The 27,620-nt window shown below is 40.4% G+C and overlaps 1 protein-coding gene across 5 annotated transcripts in view; it reads right to left on the reverse strand.

The window, feature by feature from the left end:
* The window catches only part of LOC120755975 (VPS10 domain-containing receptor SorCS1-like), a 268,145-nt gene that overhangs the window by 69,865 nt on the left and 170,660 nt on the right, over nucleotides 1-27,620 (reverse strand). For all 5 annotated transcript variants that reach the window (XM_040071624.2, XM_040071621.2, XM_040071619.2 and 2 more), the window contains exons 5-6: nucleotides 21,797-21,870; nucleotides 7,989-8,053 (exon numbers count right to left, since the gene is read on the reverse strand). In XM_040071624.2, coding sequence (XP_039927558.1) covers nucleotides 7,989-8,053; nucleotides 21,797-21,870 — 139 coding nt within the window. The remainder of the gene's footprint in view (nucleotides 1-7,988; nucleotides 8,054-21,796; nucleotides 21,871-27,620) is intronic.

Genomic DNA, 27,620 nt, shown 5'->3' on the forward strand with positions numbered 1-27,620 from the left:
AGACCAACTCCTGTTCAGGGGTTTTACCTACTTCTCTGTTGACAACACAGGTAGATGTCCTCTGGCAGAGCTGGGCAATCATTCCACACTCTCTTGCAGCTAGAAGTCTCGGCAGTTGCTAATTAAATGGCCTAAATGCAGCCATCCATCCCATCTCATCCACTGTCACTACGTGGGATGTCCTCACCTCCTATTCCAAAGCACTGCAAGGTGCTCATCTCATAATCTGTCACCTGAACAAAAACAATTTGAATTTCTTCACGGGGACAATTTATCCTAGAATACAGAACCAGATTCTTAGTAATCTGTTTGAACTCTTCCAGATTAATCAGGAATTTGCAGTTTGTTTTATGACAAACCTGATCCACAAAAGGAACAATTTTGGCTTTTTAACATTAGTACTTACATGATAGAAACACTACATTGCATTTAATGTTAGAAGTACTTCTAATCATTTTCCTTGGAGTGACACAGCCCCTTGTTTGATATAACTGCCACCTTCAGATCAGAGAAATAGCATTCTATGCCAAAATGAAAATGGCTGGAATTTTACCATCTTGTATTTAATCTTGGTTTAAATTAAAATCTATCATTTGACATTTCTTTCCTTGCTTCTAAGGGCTGTTGACTTCTGTTTGGAACAGACACGCAGGGTAACGAACCTTCAGGAAAGTTCAATGAGGGATGATTTTTTTCCCCGGCATTTGCAGGGTTCTTGGAATATATAAAGTGCTAAGTATTATTAGTTGCTGCCGTTTATAACATTTTATGCTTTTGCAGCTCACTGCAAAACATTAATGAATACAGCCTGGGCAGCACGATCTAAATGTTATTTCCCTTCAGAGGGACATGATTTTTTCCACATTAGCCACGAGAGGGCAGGGAACGATGTTAATTCCCAGCCTGCTCATTCCTGCCAGCTCAGGTACGTTCCCTTTCAGAGCTGCTCATCCCTCTGTCCCTCTGCATCCAGGAAGGAGGGGGACAGGGGGGCCACAGTCTCTCCCACCACCCAACTGTGCTGTGTGGTGCAGCACATCCCCTCCTTGTCCTGAGAGTGCTGAAAGGTCACAATGAGGTCTCGGAGAGCCTTTCTTCTCCAGGCTGAGCAAGCCCAGCCGTGCCAGCCCTCACAGGGAGCCGTGTTCCAGCCCTGCGCTCATCCTTGTGGCCCCCTCTGGACTCTCTCCAACAGGTCCACAGCTTTCCTGTGCTGAGGATCTGGACACAGAACTGCAGCAGGGGTCTCTCACTTTGTCACAACGAAGTTCCTGAGTGAAATGTGCGCTAATCCTGAGCTTCAGCAAAGCAGCCTCAGTTGAAATGATCCTACTGCCACCTGAGCTGTTGAAGAGACTGGGGATTAAGGATCTGCTCAAGAGATTTTAAAGAGCGTGGCAGGTTGACATCCATTAGAGAGGAGACTGAGGTTCTTTGGATCCTTCTTTGATGGAGGAATGGGCACTATCCCTATTTCTGCTGTGAACGCAGGAGTCTGGCAGCAGTGACTGTATCATTGATGAAGATTTACTAAGGCAATTCCTGTGAACTTTTACAGTGCAATTCTCCATGGCTTCAGTTCTAAAATGCCAGCAATAACTACTAAAGGGCAGAGCACTGAAATTGCTTAAGCTAATCTCCCAAACAGCCAAACACTGCGATGTGCACCACAAGAAAAGCTCCTTTTGCTGCAGGAGACAGAAAGAAGGAAAAGCAGGCTTCTTGCAGTGCCTGGTTCTCACATTTTTTTCCTAGGGGAAGGTTTTCTGTGTTCACATTAACTCAAGGATTTTTTCATTTCATTCTCGTGGACGTTTTTTGTGACTCCATTGGCAGAGATTTGTAATTTAGAATTAATTAATGTCAATTAATGTATTCAGTTGCTAAGCTCTGGAATTAATTTCATTAGTTTTCCCGCACAGATGTTTTCCCTGCCATAGGTAATTAGGACATTATGCTTTTCACTTCCAGAACCCTCACCTCCAACAACAGCTGCTGTTTTTAATATACAACAACAAAGTCACACTGTGCCTGAAGAGAAGAACATAGCAACTCCCAGCTCCTACACCCCCAGACGCTTTCATTTTTGACAGGTTTAGACACCCAGAGTTGGAATCTTCTCAGGAAATGGCAGCTATTTTGAAAGAGGAAGCAAGAAAAGTCACAGAACACAAGAACGGAGGAGACATCTTGTAAGGGAAACTTCTGACAAAATTAATCTGTTTCAGTGGTGAAAGAGAATTGCAAAAGCTAACACAGAAAAAGTTAAGAGCCAGGGGGACCCTGTGCCATGAAATATTTTAGTCTTTTCCATTTAGCTTGAGCTCCATGCTCGTATGTTCTCAGTGCAAATGGATCCAACCTGTCCCAGAGACATTTCTTGGCTCAGCTGGTGGAAAAGGAAGGTTATTGGTGGTAGCTGGAGGCTGGTTGGCCTCTGCAAAAGTAAACAGGAGAGTTTTAGATCCCTTCCTAAAGCAGTGGGACTTTGTTCAGGATATTTTGTTGACAAGTGCTTTTTTGGATTAAATAGCAATATCCACTGCTTCCTAGCATGAGCTTGCATGTACATCTTCTCAAAAGGAAGTTGCATGTACAACTTCTCAAAAGTTTGTCTGACTGTCCCTGTGACCTTATTTGATCACAGGGACAGTCAGACAAATGGTCATCATACTCTGCAAATGTATAATTTACATTTTTTCCTGTCTTTACTTCATTGAGGAATGTGTCTTCTATCAATTAACCTGCTGGGGACAAACCAGGAGTTATACAATGTAATCAATGATCTGTTTCTCTCGCTGATTTTCTGTAGAACATCCCAGCCCATTACTGAGCAACTGAGACATTCGGGACAGTTTCTGCTTTTGAAGCATGACTGGCATCCTGTAACTAATGGCACAAAAGAACATGGTAGTGACACATGTCACTGCAAGAGCCAGGCCTGTAACCCCTCTCCCTCAGTGACTAATAACAAAGGTCTAGGTTGTCTTCTTAGCAGTGCAGGTACATCTTCAGCATCCACAACCTCCCATGGCAATGACTTCCACAGTTTAATTAAATGTTCTCCCATGCTTTAATTTTTTTTTTTTTTTTTTTTTTTTTTTTTTTTTTTTTTTTTTTTTTTTTTGAGAAACACGCAGAATGTCTGTTCTTTATCCATTTCCATCTGGTCTGAATGTTGATTTGTGAAACATGCAAGGTATGGGAATAGGCTCACAACTCTTCAGGACTCAGCAACTGCAAAGCAATTAACCAGTAATGAAGATCAGTGAAACGAAACCATCCCATTTACTAACCACTCACAAATCTGGTTTTATCCTGCTGCTACCCTTCCTTCACTGCATAGCAGCATCAGAAATCTTTCTTTACATAGGGAAGTATATCCTCTGCCATTTCTGACATAAAGCTATAATGAGAGAAACTAACAGATGGCATTCTCCAGGACAAATACTAATCATGATCAGGAAAACACAATAATCACAATCAGAAAAAAAAAAAAAAAAATTAAAATCACTGCACAGGTTTAGGCCACTATGGTAATTAATGCACCACTGTAGCTACGTTAGGAAAAGACTGCCAGGCTAGGTTGCCTACTCATTGTTTCCACAGCAGTGATTATTTTATTCTTTCCAGCAATTTTCTGTGAAAACAGAAATTAAAGTACTAGAGCAACTTTGTGATTCAGGCACTATTGGCCAGATGCTCGATCCCTGTGGATCAGCAATCAGAACATGTCTGCTGGGTCTGCTGGCCTCAGGTGAGACTTTGGTCTTCCCTGCATCACAGCAGCACCTAAGTTAGCTTTCAGTAAGGAAAACTGCTACGTAAATCAGGACAGCAGAAGCAAAGCAAAGGAAACAAAACGACTTTTTAAATATCAGGAGCTCTCTGAATTTTTGCCATCACATTAGAAAACCCTTTAAACACTTTAAAAAAAATAAATTAAAAACTTTACTCTAAATAAAGTGGTGTCTTATCTACAAGAGCAATGCATGGCTCATAAATGAAATAGTTGTTTTACTGTCTTTAGAAACTGTCATTTTAGACATCCTCTGAGTCAGTTTTGCCCTTCTGTGAAGGGCCAGGAAGTACCCAGTTAGTCTCCAAATGCCTTGTAGGAATCCGTCTTTCTAATTTGCACCAACAGTTTGGATTCCTCAGCAGGCACTACCTGAATAAAAATTACCTCCCACTTAATTAGCTTGAATCAGGCCTTACTGGGATAACCCTACCAAGCTCAAATCAGTTAAGTCTGTTAATTTTAGGATCTTGTGTGTTCCTCACAAACCTGAATCCCATATGTCATTAAATTTATAGCTTCTGAAGGCACTTCAAGTTGCACTTGAGCGAACCTAGATTTAACTTCCACCATCACCCTGCCTGCCGGCTGTGGTGGTGAATGTAACAAAGAGAAGCTTATTGTGTGATTAAGAACCGTAGGGGATTAATTGCTTTACTGGGGTGTTGCCCTGAAGCTGGACAGAAAAAAAAAAAAAAAAAGAGAAAAAAACCCACAATTCCTCCTGACTTTGCTGGCTTGCCTTTGATCCTGTTGCAGAATCAAAGTGAAACACCAGGGACACCCAAGCGTACAAATGGAAATGTGAGATAACATTCATATGAACTTCTTCCAGAAAAATCAGTTTTACCACTATTGCTCTCAGCCCCAGATTGATATGGATTGGGCCTGAAGCCTTTCAAAAGGAAACAAAAGCATCACATTCCTCAAGATGAAAATTTGCACGGTGCTCTCCAAAACTTACACAACAGGATGAAAAACATAAGCGGCAGCGATTAGCCCTGCAAATCTGTCTCCACCAATAGAACTAAATTGGGCAGGCTGTTCTCAGCTTGCTCATCACTACCTGCACCCTAGTTGCAGACATAGTGTGTTCAGGAGTCCACATTTTTTCTGGATCTGAAGGGGAAAAAAAAAAAAAAAAAGAGAAGAAAAGTAGGGAGAACGTGCGTTTAGGAACAACATTTCTAACCAGATCCTCAGCAGGGGTAAATCAACACCACTGAAGTTATACTGATTTATGCCTGCTGAGAGACTCTTGTTTTGGTCCCTGCAAATCTTTTACATTATGTATGTAAGCACAATTAAGTACATACATTAAGTGCACAGACAGACCATAATGAAAGAGCAGAGATAGAGTCATTGATGTTCTAGCAAGGAGAGCCCAGCACTAAGGTTGTTGCTGAGAGATGTTCTCAAACAACTCAGTCAGGGAGACCCTGTCCCTGGCTGACATTTCTACTTCTTCCCACCTAAAGCCACAGCTGTACTATTCAGCTTTTGCTGGAAAAGATACCAGCAAAAAAAAAAGTGGCTTTTTTGGTTTTTGGGTTTGTTTTTTTTTTTTCTTATCGACAACTTACTTCAGCAGGTTTTTGCTTAGCCCTTTGATTTCCACTTCAGGATCTTTTATTTTATTGTACAGATTGTGTGGTTGTTTACATACTACTCCCCTTTCTTTCCTTCTTTCTCTCTGCCTTGTTTTGGCAAATCTACCTTCACAAATTTAATCCCTTTATTGAAATTTTACACTTAGTTAGCTCTCAAAAGAGAGATTCCAAATAAAGTATAAATAAATAAATGCAAGAACATTAAAAAAAAATAAAAAAATAAGACAAAAAACATAAAAACCAAGAAAAATTATTTGCAGATTACCCTCAGTATGGAATAAAGGTTTTTTCTCACTTCAGAATTTCACTCCATTATCCCACCGGTAGAAACACACCTGCTCCATTCCAGAGGCAAAGGTTTGTTCATCCGCTGGAGGGTGATGATTACTTTGTGCAGGAAAAGGAGACTGGTTTAGATCTTGGAAGAAAGCTCTAGCAGCCAAGAGACCTGTACATACCAAACTGCTCATGGTACCTACAGCAATGGACCATGTGCACGTTCTCTGCCTGTATTGGCCTTAAAATCCTGTGACCTGCAGTGCTTCCAAATATCTGGGAAAAAATGCTGTGCTGTGTTCCAAGGTTACTGCTTCCAGCTACCCTCCACAAGTAGAGACCAACACTCCTTGGAACACGGGGCAAAACAGAGCACGCACCTATTGAAAATCCAACGTATTTTCGTATATTGCCCGTAAGGTAAGTTCATTATGAGAAGTTTCATCCAAATGAGTGATTTGCAGGGGTCACCACTGGCTGAAGCTGTGACACCACTGATATATTTATAGTTTTAGTTCTGATACTGAATAAACTGAAAAACTTCAGTTGTGCTGCCTCACAACTAAGCCAGTATAAGTGTGCATAATCTGTTCCTGGTGTTGAGTTAATGAGCAATAGTTTGTTATTCCTCAATATATTCTTTTTACTAATATTCTTGACTCCTCAGTGAAGTCAGTTTTGTCTACCTATTTTTTAGTTCCCACTCTAAGAACTCTAATAAAGCTTACTAATTTGTTAGAAACTCGAGAAGTGTTTTGCAGAAATGTGCTATAGCTGTGCAAAACATTCTTATTTCAGCCCAAGAACACAAAAAAGACTGTTCAAGGCATTTTCTCTGCCCGCTGTGAGTTGAATATCTCTGAAATGCATCACCAGAATACAGCCCCTTAAACATCACTTGTACTGCTTCATCTCCATGACCTCAAGCTTTTAATGACTTCTAACAGCAGTATTTTGCACTGAAATAGATGCATGCCCGTTAGAATATTTCCTTTTTAGCATGTCCCAAGAAAAGAAAAGAAAGCCTCATGTTCCCAGCTTTGTTGCCACATCAGGTAAGTGAAATTGAGAGGAGAAATAATAATCATAGATCACAAATTATAAGAAATAGAGATAATATGTTCTTTCACTGTCACTAATCCTGCATATCTTGAAGTGAAAAGACCTTTAAAATTTTATGGTTTCTATCGCAACTGTTTCTTTTCAAAGTTCATCTTCCAAAAAATTCTCTTTAAAGCTAAATTTCCATAAGTTAAAAAGCAGATTACCTTACAATTAACTTTTCAGATTTTTTTTTTTACCTTTCCAATGACTAAATGCACATTTTAAGTAGCACTGCTGCATTTGAGGGTACAATTCAAGGGGAAACTTTATCCATTTAAAAAATAATTAATTGAAGACATCATTAATATTTCTGTACTGCAAATGGTAAAAGCCTTGTTATGTGGCAGGAAACCTGCTATTTACTGAGGAAACAATATGGAATTAAAATTATTAGATCTCTAGTAGGTGGGCTTTCAGTGCTATGCCTGCCTGAGGCAATCCAGTGTTGTGGAAAAGAAATCCATGGACAAAGATCTGCAAAGGCAGTGGAGCTCAAAGATAAACCTTGAGAAAGCCTGGATGGGAGGAGGAAAGGCCAGCAGATGGCTGAGGGTGCCTGAGAGAATTTACAGCCAATTAGGAGAATATTTTGGTGTTGCAGGTAAAGGAGGCTCCTGGAATAGAAGAAAAAAAAAAAACAAAAAACAACCCACTTCAAGAGGCAAAACAGGGAGGGAAAGGAGCTGATGAAAGTGAAGGACAACAACAGGGTGTGCAGTAACAGTGAAGAATGCACTCAGACTGGTCATTAAAAGGTTTCTAATTAGGTATTTTCAAAGGTAGTACCTAAGGCAGAGTATCTCTGGTCTGCTAAAACTATAAAGCTATGAAGAAGGTGACGTTAAGTACTGCGTGAACAAACAGCAGCTAGACTTCATAACCCAGGAAATTCTCTTCAGGGTCATGTTCCCATCAACAAAAATCATGTAAGAAGAAATAAAAGTGTTGTGTGTAGCAACTCAAGTTACTGTTTATCACTTGCTCTTCCTTACCAAGCTCCTTTCACAGCCTGGTTAACCCAAACTTTTGCCTTGCTGGAAAGGCTTCTCCTCTAACAGACCTAACTTGGAACAGCCAAACTCCTCGTACTAAATGAGCTAATCACTAAAAGAGGTGAGATTTCTATTGTCCTACTGTATGGTTACAAGAACGTGAGGAGAGCCCAGGATGCCACAATATTTGGAAGGGGAGGTACTTACGACCATCCACTGCCCTTGCCTCCAGGTGCACGAGGTCAGCCTCTCTTCCATTCCCCATCATAGACCTGTGAAAGACAGATTGAAACAAGGGCATTAAAAACAACATACACCATGAATGGCTGAGATATTGCTTTCAAAGGAGATCCTGTTTAGCTGGACATAAACTCATACTCACAAAGAAGAACTGATAATTTTGAAAGAATTTGGGAGTTTTCCCTAAAATGAACTTGAATGCTTTAAAGAAATTCTACCATTTTATCTAATAAATGTCATTGTACTTATTTCTCGCCCCTCAACTTCACCTCTTCCCACCTGGAGACCTGTTCCTGTTCTCACTGGCGTGTGAAATTTTGATGTTTCTCTTGGTTTGGTCAGAAGGATCCATTTCAGTTCAGGGTGGAATATAGAAGACTTTAATTGATGGAATAATAGTATTTGCCAGCATACTAATTATAGCTGTTCCTTTATATTGGACATTTTATGCACTTTTGCTTAACTGACATTCTTAATGATCAATGTTCCCTCATTAATTACGTAGTTTTAAAAACTCATTTTATCCTGAGACATTTTATCACTTCTGATCTAATAAAAACAGCATTCCATTAATAAAAGAAGTGTCACATTGAAAATGACTGTTCCCTCTGAATTAACAAGTAACAAAGCAAAGACATTGAGCACTATAAATAGGGAGTTTATGGAATTAAACTTTGCTGCCACTGCTGAGGTTCCCCTGGAGCGGCACTGGTGGCCTCATCAATTTCCTGGAAGGCTCCAAATCCAGTGGTTTGATGGACAGCCTGAATGATCGAGTACTGAATTGCTCTTTGTGCCAATCCCACTGTACAGCTGCCTCAGCAGCATCTCTGACAATCAGCCTTGTTTCTGGTCTTGATCCTATCATCCAAGTCATAATCCTGGATTAAAGTTAAGGGTTAAACAACCAGTTTCTTGCTCGCTGGCTGACCTCCTAGTTAATAGAAGCACGAGGGAAGACACATATTCATTTCCAGCGATAGACAAATTAGATGTTCTCTTCAAATACTCATTATTTTTCAGGAAATCAGAAGAGAGATTCAAACAGTGATTTAGACCTTAATTCAATTCCCACTGACTGCAATCAGAGGCACCTCCAGCGCTTAATCATCATGTGCATTAACTAATAACTATTATAAAAATGTTAACAGTAACAAAGCTGTGTCCTGATTAATCCTTACCTTTGCTTGACAAAATATATAGCAATCCACTAGCTAGAAAAGGTTTTGTTCTCCTTTGTTGGGGGCTGAAGTTCAGAAGATACTCTGAGCCAGCATTGCTTTTACCTCTTCTCCATTTTTAATAAAGTTTATGGCAAGGTGCTATTCCTCTAAACATTCAGCTTCCACTTAAAATCTCTGCTTCCTGATAATTGACACCAAGTGAGGGGGGAAGGAAGCACTTTCCTAGGGCATTTTTATTATGCCTGCTACGATCAGCAGATTTGGGGCCAAAATGCTGGGCCTGCTTGAATTCAATTCAAGACAGACAGATGCCTGTGACAAACAGCTCTAAAAAAACTGCAGAAGGACAAAGCCAGCATATCTCCTCTTTATTCTTGTTTATTTAAGTGGGCTTTAAATACTGGAACTAGGATATTGGAAGAGCCCACCTGGAATGGAGCTATTGCAGAAGACATAGCACAGTTTTGTCAGTCCATTCCTCCTCCTGAGCTCACACACCTCCATGGGGATATGAACTCCGAAGAAACAAGGAACAGATTCCCCAAATTTGAATATTTTGTCTCTTAAGAGTGCAACAATGGAGCTCATCCAGCAAAGCATGAGAGTCTACACTCAGGTGTTTGGTGAATTTCCTCCTCACAGTGCCATTCCAACCCCAAGAGAAACATCTGCATCTTCTCAGGCAAAGACAGACAATTTTATGAGCCATAAGTCACATCAAACTGTTAGGTGCCTTAAGAGCAGCATATAAAGATCTGGACCCTCAAGGCCTGAAATTAGTCACCTGCATTTTAGTCTCATACCACAGCAGCCAGTGTTGGGACTGAAGGAGCTTCAATTCAAGGCAGAATTAAGTCATCAATTATCCCAAGGGGGTACAGAACAAGGACAGCTGAAACACAGTTGGTGATAAACCTCCAGGTTTTGATGTCTCCTAACCCTGCAACTTAGAAATGTGATGACAGGGATGAAAAGTAAGGTCCAGAGGAGGAAATTCCTAAAGTTAAATAGGACGTCTGAGGTACAGTCAAGAGCCATATCCATGACTTCCTATCTGCCAGATCTTTCTCCCTACCTTAGAAAATACACATTTCATTGCTTTGATAGGCTTAATTTATTTGTGACAGCACAAGGTCATGGTCAGGCCCATAATATTAAATGCCAACATGAAAAATCAGTTGTAAAGAACAGGCAAAATACAAATATACATCTGCTCAAATCAATATTAACTGTACAGAGCTGACAGCCAGAAACATATCACTTCCATCTGGATTCTGCTGAGAGCTTACTGACCAGCATTTTTATAATGTCACTCTTTTTGGATCATGCTGTCTTGTTCCATGGTAGCCCTAGGATATTTCTTTATTCATCTCTCCATACCAGCTGAAAAGCCACATAAAAGTAATATTCATCTTACTCAGTTATCCATCACAGATATTTAACTCTGAACTAGTCCCACTCAACTCTCTTTGCAGGCAGAGAGATGAAACAGGCAGTTTTGCACTGTGGATCAGCTGAACAGGGTTAGTTATGACTTTATGAGAAGAATTTATCCTAGAAAGGCCTCCATCGAGTTCCTCTCCATCGAATTTAAGATGTCTGGACACCTACATGTGACCACATAAAGATCCCAAAGCAGGAGACACAACAGACCTGAAACATGTTTATTACCTAATTTTAAAAACACAAATTACAGATGAGCTACAGACTGCAATTAAAGGGGTAATTGAATGTCCTGAGCAGTCCTCTTTCTGAGAAATGTTTTATACAGCTTACATCAGCCTTATTATTTACTCTAGGACATATAAAAGCCTAGGAGACATTCAGAAATGCAATACTGACCACAGTGAGCATATACAGGAGGTAAATATTGTGCTTTTGGTTGTCCTGCCCCTGAGAACATGCTCTCTCTAGGAAGACAGACACATCCTTTAACATGCATAGGACAATCTGTTCCTAAAGCATCTACTGGAAAAAAGGCGTTAAGAACTGTAGGATATATATCAGAACTCTTGAATTTTTAGTATGTCTGCCAAAGCAATCACAACACTACCAAGCATCCAGCTATTCCTTCGATGGGTTTTCTTGTCTTGTTCATTTGGCTGGGGAATAAAACCAAAATCCTTATCCTTAGAAGCTGAGAAAGTCAACATACTTCTAAAAGCCTGAGTGTTATTAAGTAACAGTTTTAAACCCATGGCATCAGTATGAAAAAGAATTAATAACTAATTACAAAGAACTTCCATTCCTGACCAGACTGGAAGGTTCTTAAACCAAAGCTAGAATGATTTAAAAAATCAAGGTTCACATGTGGAAGAAGGAAACTACATGCTGGATTGGCTCAAGTCAGCACCAAAGCCTCCAACTCAGTGTTTCTAACTTAATACAAGTGCCCACTGTACTTCATTATCTTCAGTGCACATGGGCAATGCAGTGCTTAACAAGGAAAACAAAGAGTGCTGTGTGTTCAACAGCTGATAAACCAAGCACCCTACAATGAGCAGGGGCACAGATGAACAACATTCTGGGATCCCCTCAGCTACTGATTTCTTTCAAAATAAACCATAGTCCCAATTTGCCATTCCCTACTCTGAGCAACTTCTGTTCGCTATGCTGGCAGTGCTTTCTCCTCATATTTCCCAAATCCATTCTTCCCTTTCTGCATCTGTTCTCAAAGACCAAACACTCATATATCCACCAACTTTTCTTCTTGCCTCAGTCTATGTTTTCACTTTGTGGTAAAATGCCAGCGTGTCCTTTGTCCATCCCTTTAATCTCAGGCTTTCTGTAATACTCCCAGAAATTTCAGGACACCAGGGATATCCTTACAACACTTTCTGCTGAATGGTGTCCATTGTATTTTTGTGATTAACTTTTAGTGTTTTGTTGGTATAATTGTCTGGATGTTTTGAAAAAAAAAGAAAAAGGAAAAGAAAAGGAAAGGAAAAAAAAAAATCTTTTGGGAAAAGAAGGACTTAGGAAAGCCAAAGGGAGTGCAAGGCAGTGACCTCACTGCCTTTACACTCACTGAAGTTGCTTACATTTTGAAAAATTTAGGACCCCCACAGTCCTATTACAAAGTTGCTTCCTAAAATTTTAATCACTATCAAGCCTGCTAAGTAGTTATCTGCACTTGAGAGGCTCACAAATCGATACCACTGTCTGCGGCACAGTAATTGCTCTGAATGCAGATTCTTCATCCAGCGTGAGAAGCAGCACAGGGAAAAGACCCCAGATCATCCCCTGGTTTAGAACTAGGCTGAACTAAACAAAAGCAGCCTGGCACTGCCCATTGCACAGTAAATGCTAGTTGGCATATTTCTGTAGTGCCCAACCCCTTGCCATCTTCTCTGTCTGAAACATTTCTAAAACCTTGGCTTCCTTGGCCTGTCAGCTCCTCTGAGCCAAGAAAATTCAATAGAGACCCTGTTACCCTGGGGTTTCCACCTCTTCTATCTTTTTTCACTTCTAGGGACAAAAGCAATTGTTTATGGATGCTGGGAACTGATGAGGCTTGCAAGGCAATCAGACCACTCAGAACTGCAAAAAGGCATCATTGTGAAAAAGTAAAAGCCTCTACTTGCTGCACCTAATTTCAAACTACCATTTTTTCATACACAATGAACTCCAAACACCAGACAATAAGGGCTGCATCTCAAGGATTTGTGCATTCCGGAGAGTAGCTTTGGGTGCCTTTGGTTTTGGATGCTTGACTTCAGACACAGACACACTGTATCTGGGACTATATGCACAAGAAACTCGATGGCAATTTTTTCACATGTATTTCTTGTATCATACATGCTCACAGCAGCCAAGATCAAACTTCTTTTAAGACAGGCCGTAGAAGACATTGTTATTTTACAGAATCTTTGATGCAAAAGGCCCAGAATGCCAAATGCTACCGCATTTTCACAGACAGAACCAGTGTGAATGTCCCTAACTCTTTATATGGACACAGGTCTCAGGGGAAGTGACCAAATGCAGAATTAGGACTCCTGTGACCATACCTCACCTGCTTTGGGGATAAACAGGTATGATTTGTTCATGCAGCAAAGGCTGGCAGACAAATGACATAACAGCATGTCTCTAGTAAGGTGGATGGAGGGAGATTTGGCCATTTTGAGATTATCTGTGCTGAGTGGGAGTAGCTCAGATGTGGCTGCAGTGCAATGCCAAACAGAAAAGTGACACATTGCTTGGAAAATCCAGTTTGACTACTCAGCATGAAAAATGCTCATGTGCCTCAGCTGCGTTCTGCAGATGACTTTGTTCTCTACAAGCTATACATTTAAGATGCCTCCTGGCCCTCAGCATTCCTTCTTCCCAGCCCCAATTTGAATAAATCCCCATCTTCACATGCACTGCATTACACAGAAAGACTAACTAGCTGCTACAGTCATGTGGAAGAGGGAATGTGCTCCTAGAGATCCTTATGCCAAAGTTGTCCTGTGAGCATAAATATTCTAACAAGCTTTATCCTGTCACAATAAAGCTACAAAGTTGCTTTGTTCAGCACATGATAATGGCTTTGTAATTCAATTATTGGTAGAATTTGCCTTTAGGGATTTATCTTCCTTTAGCCTCAGCACTCATGCGAATCCCTTATCGTAAATCTTGCCAATTCAAAACCAGCTCCTCCATTGCCTCTGGACATATCCTGTCACTTCATGTTAAAAAATTGACACCTTCCTCTAGCTTAGTGATTGGCAGGTTTTTGGTTTTGTTTTAAAGGACAGAATTAAAACAACAACAATGGATGATGCTCATGCTGTCCTCAGTAGCATCAGTTTTTTGGTCCCACTGATGTTTCTATAATCCCAAATTCTAATTGCCATTCATAAAAATAGTAACAGGTAGCTCTGAACAGGGAGCTTTTTGTCCAAAGATACAAAAGTACTTGACAATCAACCTTTAACTGACCTTCCCTGCATGGTACTGATTTGTTCAAGACCTATGGAAAAGTACAAGACAAGCAGACCAAGTTAGAAATAGGGGCTGAGGAAAATTTTTGTTCCCAGCTTTATAGATAAACTTCACTGATTAGTCAAGAGCACAGAGGCCTCATTGATTTGACCAAGATCACACAGTTGTTATGTGGCAGAGACAAAAATAGACTCTGAGAGTCCTCCAGGCTCCTTTTTCTTTTACTACTATATTGACTCCATGAGGACTTTGCAGCTACTCTCTGTTCCTTTTTTTGCTTGCAGAGGTCAGTGAATCTGCCCCAGGGAACTTAGTGTGGGAGGCAATTCTTGTGCTTTCTTTAGTTCAGTCCCTATTATTTGAAATTTCACAGATTTTACTATTCCTGGAACACACTTTAAAGACTGCTTTCTAGCTTTAACATCTCCTAACCATATCCTCCTGACATGTTTTAGAAACACGGACAGATTCCAGATAGGCATAAATCAGCACTTAATTTCTTTCCATTTGGCTAATAAATCTCACCGGACCACAATTCAATTCGTTTTTCCCTGCTACACCAATCACATGAAATTACACAATTTGGTGCAATTCAGCTGGCAGCCACTGGGCCAAATCCATTCCATGGTTTGCTTTACTCAGTTTGTCACCCTTTCTTTAGAACTGATAGAGAGCAGCAGTGCAGTGAGTAAAGCCCAAACTCTCCTAATTGTGCCACCTCACAGCACTGACCCAGAGATCAGGTGGCTGTAGCTGCTAACACTGAAATAGGTGAACATGGGATAGTGGTGTGACTTTCAGGCTGTGGGGAGTCACTTTTACTCTCTCCATCCCACCACCTTTTAGAGCCCCAGTGCACAATGACCCACACCCTTCCATGCTCTGCTGTCTGCACACCCCACAGCTTTGAGGGCAGCAGCAAAGGAAGCCTTCTCCCCTGCTCCTGCAACATCACAGCTCTCTGTGGGAAGCTCCAGAGAGGAAACTTAGCTAAAACTCTGAAAGAGATGGATGCAAATTCTCAGGAGGTAGCTGTTTATTGCTGGCAACATGGGGTGGGAGGAATGTCTTTAAATGAGGATCTGAACTAAGTGGACAAAATTCAGTTAACCAGGACTAGATTCTGATTTTAAGAGAGCCCTTCAATCTTATATCTCTTTTTCATATATTGCAGGAAACTTAAGACTCCAAGCTGACTTGAAGAGAAAGGAGGAGGAAAGTAACCTCTAGTTATAGCCTCTGAGCTCCCCTCCTTGATACCATGAACCAAACCTACCTGATTTACAAACCTACCTCTGCTGGTACAGTCTAATAGGATCACAATTTCCTACTGTGTCAAGACCATGTCTCTTGCATCTTGCAGTGCTGTGCCCCAGTCAGGCAGCTCTGGAAGAGGCCAGCAAGTCTTTTAGAGAGCAGGAGTGGAAAGCCAACGCTGGTAACACAGTGTGCTGCTCATTAAACACGCAAGAGCACACAGCAGTGCATCCTTCCTGGCACAGATGTGGGCAAATCCACAGGGGACTTATCCGTGCACTGCCTCACCCTCTCAGGCTCTGTGCTTTATAGGTGCACACAGAGAAATCAGCTCCTTGCTTAGCCCAAGACCTGCTGGAGACTGACACATTCCAGGGTCCTGCACAGCACTGCAGGCTCCCGCCACTGATTAGCCCCCAGATCACGATTCTGAACATGGTGAATGGATGCCTGCCTACTTCTGCCGAACTCTAACTAGGGAAAGTGGATGATGTGGAAAAGCTGAAGCTCATGGGAGTCTGTACTCATTTATAAAGTATCTCTGGATGATTTTTTAAGAAATATCTGCTGAACTGGGAAACACACCAACCTGTGCATCAATCAGACTGGGGCTTCTTGGTCCCAAAAGGATTAATCAGATGACCATTTGCTTCATTCACACCTGCTGAAAACTGTCATGGGTTTCTCTGGCATGTACCCATAACCACCATCTTTCAGCTACGAAAAAAACATTTTTTAAATTAAATTTCTTCCCCTCAACTCACTGAATAAGGCTTGTGTGTTAGATCAAGTGGATGATTTTCTGGACAGGCTGTCACAATGCACTTTGATTGGCATCTTTCCCATCAGCTTCCAGCAGTTGCCCTGCAGTGATTAAAAGGTCCTGTTCAGCCATACACAGCATCATTTGTAAACACTGAGGCATTTAAATTGCCTCTGCCCACCTGGGTGGGTGTGCAAATCTCACCAAGCCAAACACTGACAGAAACACTGGGACAGTGCACCCAGCTTGCTCCAAGTGCTTCAATATAATGAAGTTTTAACAGGGCTTTGACACCTCATCCCCTTGATTTTCAGCTCTTTCAGCTGCTCCAGTGAACACAGAAGTTTTAAAATACAGTCTCCAGCCTCCTCTGAAAAAGAAAATATATGTACTACATAATTATACTGTGAAAATTAACTTTGCTACTATTCATAAAAGAAACACAAATATAGCCCTATCTATTCATCTGTCCTCCCAGCTGCTTACAGGCTTTTCTCCCCTTCAGTGTGTGTGCATATTTTGGTATTATTTGATGGGAAAGGTAGGTTGACTTACTACTTTACAATGTTTGCCTCCATTTTCTTCTCCTGCTCATACTCAGAAAAACCTAAGACTGAGTGAGGACCTAGCAACCTCTCTTACCAAACTGACATATCTCCTTTAACTTCTTCAGGGAATCATTAATGTCATGAACAGGTGACGCTGCTGGAAATCATAAATGGTGTGAGTTGGAGTGGATCTTAAAGATCTTATAGTTCCAGTTCTCCTGCCACGGGCAGGGACACCTTCCACAAATTAAGTTGCTCAAAGCCCCATCCAACTTGGTCTTCAACACTTCCAGCTTCCCAGCTTCTCTAGGCAACCTGTGCCCCACCACCCCAAAAGTAAAGAATTTCCTCACATTATCTAATCTAGACCTGCTTTTTCAGCTGGAATCTATAACCCCATGTCTTATTACTCCATGCCCCTGGCAAAAAAACCCTCTCCAGCTCTCTTGTAGCCCTTTTCAGGAACTGGAAGGGCTCTAATATCTTCCCAGAGCCTTCTCTTCTCCAGATTGAACATCCCCAGGTCTCTCAGCCTCACAGGAGAGGTGCTCCAGACCTCTTGTTATCGTAGCCTTCCAATCTTCTTGAAGCACGGAGTGCTATTCATTTTATATTTCTCCTACTTGCTTGTCTGGGTGCAACACTAAAGTAAAAAAATAAAATCAATACCACTGATAAAGATGATGATTCTAACTTGATGATCTAATTTACTAGCTGGGCTTTTCTATTGCTCATTTTATGTTAATTTTTAAGACACCTTTATTATTTGATTTTATTTCTTTCCTCCCCCTCCAAGTTTCTCCGGGTTAGATTTTGATTAGAATTAGATGAGAATCTTTTCAGAAGAATGTCTCATTTTGATTAAAAACATCTTGAGAAAATCTATGAGATCTTTAACCTTTTTTTTTTTTTTTTTTTTTTTTTTTTGGGGGGGGGTGGGGTGCGGGGGTAGGGCAGCTCTAACTGTGACACCTTGACTTACTGACTTTTAGGAAGTAATTTCTGGGGGAAGGCATGACCTTTTCTGAGGACCAGAATAAAAACCTGGCCTTTAATGACCAACAAACGTCTGCATTTATATTTTGGCCACATTGAACTATATGCACTTCAAGCAGTTTTTCTGCAGCTACTGGTCATGGATGTTTGGATTTGGCAGTCACAAAGTATCACTACTGAACTTTGACTAGATCACTGAAGTACTCTAAAAAAGGAAGAAAAAACCAATGTAATTCCCAGTGTGACTGGTTCACCAATTGTGATCACATTTGTATCCACTACAAACCAGCATCTATACCAGCAAAATTCCACGATAGGAATATACACCAAAAAATCACCAAGTATCACAAAAATAAACTCAGAAGTATTTAAATAAAGCATTTTTGTCCAACGCTTTTAACTACTGCATTCTCTTTCCCTAACGCCAACTACATTAGTAAACACTGTGCTATCCGTGATAATCCATGTATATTAACTTGTTTCTGTATTACACTGCTGAATATTGCATAAGAGTACTCCTTCCTTGTAATTAGGGTATTTTCACAGAGCACAGTTCCGGAATTACCAAGTACCTTGATAACTTTCATGCATTTTTCTGTCACAATACATTTAATAGCAAAATCTCAAAAAGCTGCCAGAAAAATAATAAAAAACATGAAAACTGTTGATACAGTGCAGAACTGTTGTGCCTTGGGCTTGTATGCAGTGTGGATTCTTCCAAGTCTCCACCTGACACATAATATGTGGTTTCTCTGAGTGGAGTACATTTTGCTCAGTACACCACTTCCACATCCCTAGACCGTGCACACAGATGGGTGATGATACCCAAATTACATAAATTATTAAAGCTGTCAGAGTAGTCTATCACTAAAGCCTACCCAGACACAAGTGTGTCCTAACCTTTTAATGAGGTAGAAATTTACCTTTTTTCAACTTTTGTTTTGTTTTGTTTTTTGCTGAAGGTTTTTAAGACAAGAAGTCTCCAGTCACCTCACATTTTAAAGGTTTGACTTCATCTGACATCTCCTTTCATAGAATGACATTACACCTCCTTCATCACAAGTGTGGATGTCAGGGCATCACTCAGAGACGCAGTTGGAAGAATGAAAAGGGGGAACAGAAGAGCTTTGAATAAAAAGTACTCTATTTCCATATTAATGACTCCTCTTAATGAGACAGAGGATGCAAGATTAAAAAGTTCATGTGGGCTACAAGGAACTGATTTGTGTCTACATAGAGTGTTTTCTCAGTTGTGTAGTAAGCATCATCAGACTGTTTTTCTTCAGGAGTTTAAATTTCTCTGGAGTGGCAGGAGGAAGAGTTGTTTCACAGAGCAGCCAAAAATAAGCAAATAAAGAAGAAGTTTCTCCTGGCAACAGATACAAGAAATGCAGCTGTAAAAGGCACTACAGCTTCTCTGACAGTGTTTACAGGTAGAGCCTTCTCAAGACTAAAACTAGCATGCTCAGTGGAGTTTATTCACAGGACTCTTGCGTGACCCAAAAGGTATTTACAAGACAACATGACAGACTAAAATGCCAATGAAAATATCAGTGAGCAATCAGGAAAATGCATCTTTGCTTTCATCCACCGTTCAAGTCCCTGTAAAAGTCTTTAAAGTCTTCCAGGTGATCCTTCCCTGTCAAAACAAGCAGCGTAACTAACTGCAGCCTCAGGAAGGCCTGATGCCAGAGGCCTTGCTCTGTGTCTTCAGATTTTAGAGATGTCCTAGTTTAGAGAGTACTGGAAGCAATCTGTACTAAAGCAACTCCTCAGCCCTCCTTAGATAGCAGAATATTTCCCTCATTCTCTGCCCAGTACAGCTGCGTCCTGGTTGATCCCTTCAAAGCTATTTGATTTAGATAAAGCACCAGGAACAGGAGAGAGTATCCCCACATCCTGCTCTAAGTTGTGACTTCAGGACATTTTACTTCACTGTTTATTTCTGCTCTTAAGAAGAAGCTAAGTCAGTCTTCTCACTTTTCAGACTGATTACACTGCATACTTACAAGCCAAAACATGTAATAATAAATTTAAAAATCCCAACCAACAACAAATCACAGGGCACTGAGCAAGGCTTTACCCAACTTGTACCCCTGCACTGGCTACACAGATTGTGCTGCAGAAATCTGGATTTCAACTGTACTTCTGCAACCCCTTGAGCCCCAGTTCCTTTTGGCTTTTCTTACGTGGGGACTCAACTCTGACCACGCATTGGGTGCAAAGGGCTTCTTCCCTTCTGATTCAGCATTTCAGTGCTGCTGTACCTGGCTGCACAGAATGGAAATGCACATTAAAGCCCAGTGCTGCTCTCTGTGGTGCTCTCAATCACACGTGCACTGCAGTTTTCTACGGTGGATGTGCTGGAGGACAGACAGTGTCCATAGAATTGCAGCTAAAAGTAATCTTTCTGTCCTAGGGTCATTATGATCATCACGAATACGCCAGAATGAGATGCAACAGTGCCTCCACACATTGTATTATTTTCACTTTTGATAGCAGAAGTACAGTCTAGCTTACATTGAGGTGTGCCATTCTGGGCATTCTGTTCAAGGTGAAAATGCAGGCTTGCAGTTTCATGCTCTGTGAATGGCTGTAGGGAAATGAGATGGGTGATTGGAACATTTTTTCATCTTTTAACTTGCTCTTTGCCTTTGAAGCTCCAAGCCTAGGTTCCTTTATTTATTAGTTTCTGAGGGGTCTTCAAAGTTTGAGCTCCACAAAAAAGGAAAATTAAAACATCATAATTTTTCTTACTGCAGGCATCTATCATCTCATTTCACAATAAACCAGAACTGCAAGCAATGACAGGAAACTTCAAAAGGCTTGGAGTACTCTACAGGACATGGGGATCCATGTCCTGTAGAGTACTCCAAGTCTTTTGAGCTCTCTGAGTCTTTTCAGCCCTCTGTGCCCCTTCAGCAATTACAGTTATGTTGGATTATATATTTTTGTCTCAGAGACAGGGTACCCAGATTTCTATGACTTTCTGCCCAGAAAAAAAACCAGAAAATGTGTAGATCTCTGTGTTTGCCTCTGACACTTTGAGGCCCTGTTAGGAGTCCCGCAGGAAAGAAATAGTCATATAAAAACACATGTGACTGTCCATACAGACACTCCCACAGAAATGAATTTAAGTTAAAAATGGAATTTAGCTTGCTTTAGCTTTAGCTAACACAAGTTCTGAGAAAGGATTAAAAAGCAGAAGCAGCAAACAAAATCTCTGGCATATCCTTTGCAGACCAAATATAAATTCAACTTTAGAAGTAAATTTGACCTAGAGCTCTTCCTTCTTTTATAAATTAAAGGAAAATATTTGACTAAACTACTCATGAATCTTGCTATGCTCAAAATCTGTGGCTTTGACATAAATTTATAGTTCATAAGCTACCACGCTGGTCTCATTTTGATAATTGGGTTCAGCTCCTCCTGATTTCAAGATGACTATTTTATCAAAAGCTTCTCTTCTAAAGGCATATCCACAGGACATATCACAGGCAGACTAATGCCTCCATAAGGAGTCAAAAAGAAGTCCCACAGATTTACACCAAAACACAAGAAAACCTTATGTTTGATTTGGACTATACAACCATGTTTGCAGGGGGGAAAAAAAAAAAAAATTCAGCATCTCCTTCATCTCTCAGCTTTCTTTTCCACCTAAATCAAAGTTACACTGATTTCTGTCTAGTGGCAGCATGCTCACTTTCAAGGACTGAGTAGGTTTAACAGTAATTAAAAGCACAACACTAGCCACTAGAGGATGTCTATCTGTGGCAGAAATGCTGGCGTCCTCCAAGACTTCAGGCTTTGTCCCTCAGCTGTAGCAGGACCAGATTCAACTCTTCACTCTCCCATCCTAAATCAGTGCTTTCTTCAGACTATTATTCAGCATATTTCAGTTCTGCATCGCTCTTGGATCAAAGACCCAGCATTCCAATGTCGTATAAACACACAATGCCCCTTTCATACCAGTTCTAAATTAATCTCAACAAATCAGCAGTGCAGACTGCGTTCAGCCACACTGACTTCAAGACCTCATTCCAGCCCCTCTGTATGTGTGGGGAAGTTGTGTAAAGGCAATCAGGACGAGGGTTGTGCTCTTACCAGTAGAACCTGTTCGGTGTAACTCCCTCATGAAGAAGCAGCCATCTTCTGCCAAACTCCACAGAACTGAATAACTGTGGACAAACAAAAAAAACAAAAAAACAGTCATGAATCACAGTAAAACACAAAGATACCAGAGAAATTAACCTGGAAAACCCTCTACCACTTCTGAGATAGTAACTTGGACTTTCATTCATCCCATCTCCAAGGGGCACACCTGGGGCAGCTGAAACATGTCTGTGGTGTCTTTTATGGGCATAGAGAACACTGAGATGTGTGATATGAGACACAACTGGTATTACCCAAGGGATCACCCCATGGGTAAACCCAGCAACCTGCCCTGAATGGAAATTCATCATCCAGTTGCCCTCCTCAATATTATGTCAGAAGGACGTTGTCTTTCCATTAGCAGTTCCATTCTTAGGAAGTTTTGTCAACCTGGCACCAAAAAATGTTCCAATGTGTCTAGACTTCCCTTGCAGCACTGGAGGAGTTCAAACAGCACAAGTTACTTGTTCCAAGGAAACCCATGATTCTCCCTCTGCGCTTGTCCTTCTCCTGCCAGCAATGTGACACCTTCCCCTCATCTAGTTACGCAAACAATATCCAACGACATCAGTCATTTCAGAAAATCTTTCCATGATAAATACCAAACCAGCCTGAGAAAGGTCAGCAAAAAGACACATTACAGATATTATAAATCCTTTGACATGTCTTTGTGGAATGATATACAAATGTTACTATTACAGAGCACTTGCAAACAGCTGCTCTCCCTAAGTGCTGCCATCAAGTAATTCTCAGAAGGCCAGTGGAGGGAAAGATCACTTGGGTTCTGTTATTTCTTCTGCTTAATTTAGCTTCAAATTTATCATGTGGAAGGATTGAGAGGCAGTCAGCCCCACACTTCTCTTGCAGATTAATCCTGTTTCCCCCCCTTTCTTTGCCAGGTAGACTTGGTCAGACCCCTTCTCTGGCAAGGCAGATGTTGCAGGTTGTTTTGTGAACTATTATCTCCTTTTTCATGGCATCTCTTAAGGGATTTTGTATAAAATACAGATGATCTGAATCTTTATGTGCAAACCATGGCAAATATTTTTTGAACATGAAGTGCCAGTGGATTGAGAGAAAGATGGATGTCTGTGAGAATAACTGAGAAGAAAATAATATGATTTAGAAGCTTTGGGTTCATCAGAAAGATGATTTGAATGTATTTTAAGACTTATGAGACTGGGATGAAAAAACTTTGAGGGTCTACTTATTTGAATATTGATTCCAAATGCAAAACCAAATATCCTTCACTTTTCTTATGATAAAGACTTGTAAGAACATGGAGAAACTAATTCAAAGAGCTTTTTAGTAAACAGTAGACTGGCATGTGTTAAACTCTGAAATATTAAAGCTAAAAATTCACCTCTTTCATCTCTCTTTCTCTTGAATACTGTCAAAGAAGAGAGAGGGGACAGAAGATAATGAGAAAGAAGAGGGAAAACCGTTCAGTTCTGTGGCTAGAATTGCATCAAATTTTAAAACTTCAGTGAGTCTGTTATTTTTCCTTAAGTAGAAGATTCTAGATACACTTTTATTTGAAACTTTTCATTTTGGAAATTAAAGAAAATCTTTTGGAACACTGAACGACCACTTTTTGAAGTGATTTAAGGTCATCTATTCAAGATCTTTACCATTACAAGAAGTATTTTCCCTCCTTCACACTCAAAATCCATTTCTAGAACTTTTTTAATAACTGCAGCAAGAAATAAAAACATGGTAACAATAAGATATTGCTATTTTCTATCATCTCTCTGATGCCAATGTTTTTCTTTTCACAGCAAAGTCGTTTCTTCTATGCCAAGTACTGTCTTTGACATACAGCAATTTGAGTTTCAATAAAGCTCATATGATCCTTTAATTAAGAAGAGGAAGCAATCCAAACTCAGCAAATACCTCTGTATTACCAGACCAGGGATAAAGTGGATGCAAGCTTTCCAGGAATGTTGATGTTCTAGTGGCTGAAGTCATCATATTGAAACTTGTTTTCCCACTTTTGCATCTCTCACCCTTATCCCTTATCTCACCCTGGTTTCCCTGAGCACAACCTTCAGCAGGTTATTCCCTCTCTGAATTTGCTGGTACCCAGAATGAATTAATTACAGCCTGCAAAAGCCTTCCCTGTGCTTGTGGAGCACCCTCCTCCACGCCTGCAGTCCCACTGCAGTGCCAGGTGCCTCACAGCCCCAGTGCCAAAAGCTTCCCTCTGGCTCTTCCCGCACAGCTCTTCCTCCAGAGCAGCCTTTCCTGGAGCATCTGTCACCTCCCGCGTCAGAAGAGAGGTTGTGACGCTGCACAGCACCCAGACAGCCCTGCTTTCTCCTGATCTGTGCCCTGAAGACGATGTGATTCAGGCAAAAAAGTGGAGAAACACAACAGTTTCTAAGTCTGTTTCAAAGGGAGGAAACGGATACAGCGATTCTACTGTCAGGGCTGGACTCTTAAATTAGAAGCCAGTGCCCAGTGAGCTGGAGACAGCGTGTGAGAAAAGGCAACAGCACTCAAAGGGAAATACCAGCTCCCTGGGAGCCCATGTCCAAAGCTCTCATTGTCTTTGATAAGACACTTTAATAACCAGACTTTAGAAGGTTTTTCATCCTCTGCCATTATCTCGGCACCAGCTTTGGCCTTCACTGACTCACAGCAGCACAAGCAGCACTAATGTATCTTTAGCAAAGGGGGAATTCCCCACCCCCTTTGTGTGACCCCCTCTTGGCTCAAAAAAAAAAAAAAATTGCAGTAAAGATTTTTTTCAGATATTTTATTTGAAGTATCATTCTTTTTAAATCTAGTTTATTCAACTGGACAAAAAAAAAAAAAAAAAAAAAACAAAAAAAAAAAAAAAAAAAAAAAAAAACCACACATTTGAAGGCTATGTCTTTTTCAAGTATCAGTCATGATATAGCTGGGATTATTTTTCCCCTTTTAGCAATTTTAGTGCTTGAGTGGATATTTTTTAAACCCAGCATGGTATTTTGCTCTTGTTACAAAATCCCTCTCTCTCCTGGGACTTCTTGTGATAGCCTTGTGCGTGCAGTCCCTTCAAAGATGATACTGTTGTGTTTGGCAAGCACTGCTGTCTAATGACAATTTGCATTATTAGACTGAAGTTAGATAAGGTTCTTTGCTATACTTTTTTTTTCCAAGCACAGATAGAAAAGGAACCTATTACAATTTTATTATATGTTTTCATCTGAGGGCCAAGCTGACATTTCTGTTTTCACAGAGACAAAACTGTTATGAAGTACAAATCTTGTATTGATCTCTCAGATTTGACCCTGTTCATCAGGGAATAATTCTCTTCTTGTTTCTTCTCTTGTACATTTATTTTTCTGTTTAATACACAGATTGTGTAACAACCATTAAACAGTCTGGGTCTGCTTTGTTTTGCTTCTTCAAATCTTAATATTCTGTGAAGTAGAAACCTACCACCTACCTCATTTATATAAGAAAAAGGAAATGCAAAGGAAAAAGAAAAGAAAAGGCTGATGTTACAAATAACTTTTGAGGCTGAGCGGGGATTCAAATAAACCCTTTGAATGGTGAGACAATTCCCCAGCCCTCTCACAACATGACACCACTGTCTCTGGGAGCAGAGAAAGCTGACATCTGAAAACTGAACTTCTTTCCTTATCTATACCAGACATGATAAGATATTCCCTCTCCCTCTTTTTTGTTCCCCAACTTACAAGAGAAGCCCAAGAGCTGCTCACGTATTTCATAGGGATGGTGTAGGCTTCATCTTAAACTTCTCTGGAATATCCTGGTAACAGCAAGTTACAGTTGCCATGTGTTATTTTTTTCCCCTTCTAATTTCCTGATCTTTCCAGCGCCAACTTCAGACTTGACTAATTCTTTTTTTTTGTTTCTTTTGCATTTCACAGCATAAAAAAACCAACTAAATTCTATAAAATATATAGAGAAAACATGATTTTTTTCCCAAGATGTTCCATTAAGAATAACTGGGATTTATTTGACCCACCCATTCTGATATAATACCATCTGAAGGGTCACTGTGCCAGTCAAGACCTACCATCACCCCTTCTATTCTCAACAGATTACTCTTCCTAGCCAAAGCTGCTATGTGAGGAATGTCTTGTGCCTCCATCTTCACTTTAGTGCCTTTACAGATTGCTGCAGATACAACAGACCCTGTGTGTCCATGATGTTTCATCATTCAGCATTTAAAATAAGTGCATTAAATATTTGATTCTGATGCTTCTCCACAGACAGATCTTGAATCATGTGGGAGTTCCATGTGCTTTCTATGCTGATGAGGATATTAAATTTTATACAATGTTTTAATCTCATGCAAGAAAAAAGTATGCACATAGAAATTCAAAACCTGGTTAAATAAAGGGTGATTTAAATTGCATGTTGGAAGTGACATTAGGGAAATACTTTGAGAAAGCTAGTAGCTCCTGTTATTTTTCTTTTACTTAAGAGATTTCCCCTAAACGAGTTATAACGGAATGCAGCATGGAGTCTGGGCTGACTGGGTTTACCACCTTTGGTCTAACATTCAGAAAAGAAAAGGCTCTCTTTCTCTCACCACTAGTTTCCAGACACTCTCAATTCATTCTCCCTGGGCACAGATCAGACCAAAACAAATCAATCTACACCACTACATTATTGACCTAAAAAAACCAGATGCAACTGGAAAACTAGCTCAGAACATCTTTGAAAGTACTGGGTTTGATTCAAATTCACCTCTAATTCTGTGAGAAGGTTTCTATTAGCCAGTGCTCCTGGTACTTTCTTCACATATGCTGACTTCTAGACTCTTACACTTCCTCGTGTTTCTATGAGATGATAAAAACTAATGCTATTCATGCTGTTTCCCCCTCACCCCTTCACACACCATTTATTCACATACCAAAATCCTCAAAACACCAGTGCACCTTAGTCACAGATTTTGCACTGGTGAACCATATAAATATTTTGAGAGACCTTTCTTGTCCTCAAATTTCAAATTCACCAGAGAATGCAACATCCCAAAAGCAGCTTAGCTTTAACTATAAACATAACAGAGTCCAACTGGGTAAAGACAATTTTTTCTGAAGCTGCAACAACACAGTTTGAAATACATGCCAGCAAGTCCTTCTTCTTCTTCTCACTCATTTATGCGACTAAGTTTATTGCTGATAAATTGTACTTTACCACTACTACTTTTACTACTGTTACAAATGCAGGTACATTTGAAGAAATTCTAGTCTTCTATCAGGTTTCATTCATCATTCTCATTGTTCATAACAGCATTCTTCAAGTATTATTAAACTGTGAAAGACCATATTTTGAACTGATCTAAAATCTCAGGAAAGCAAAGAACAGTAGGGAAGGAATCCATCATGTGGATTGCTGCAATTTGGTGATGTGCTTCTCCAATTTAAATCTTTCTTGCATTTCTTTTGCTTTCTATGCAGTCTGCAGAAAAAGTGAGGTTAGTGCATCAGAGAAGGACTTCAGATTGAACAGGTTTAAATAGGCATATACAATAGTACTTTGTGGTCTTTCACACCCCTTTGCCCTGACTCCATCTGTTGGAAGAAGCTTCCACAGTGGCAAAAGAGACATCTCAAAACAGGAATGAAATGGAATGAACAGGGACATGCTTGGACATTCCCAACATGCATCCAGTGCAGCTTACTTGGGTATCCAACAAAGTACATTACATTTAATGAATTTTCTGCACATGGCATTTCCTCTTCAGAGCTGCCAAATATTGGGAGGTATGCTGCCATTCCCTGAATCAGGCTTTTCTCTTCTAACACTGCATTTA

The sequence above is a fragment of the Hirundo rustica genome, chromosome 8 (assembly GCF_015227805.2).
Source record: "Hirundo rustica isolate bHirRus1 chromosome 8, bHirRus1.pri.v3, whole genome shotgun sequence".
Classification (NCBI taxonomy): Eukaryota; Metazoa; Chordata; class Aves; order Passeriformes; family Hirundinidae; genus Hirundo; species Hirundo rustica.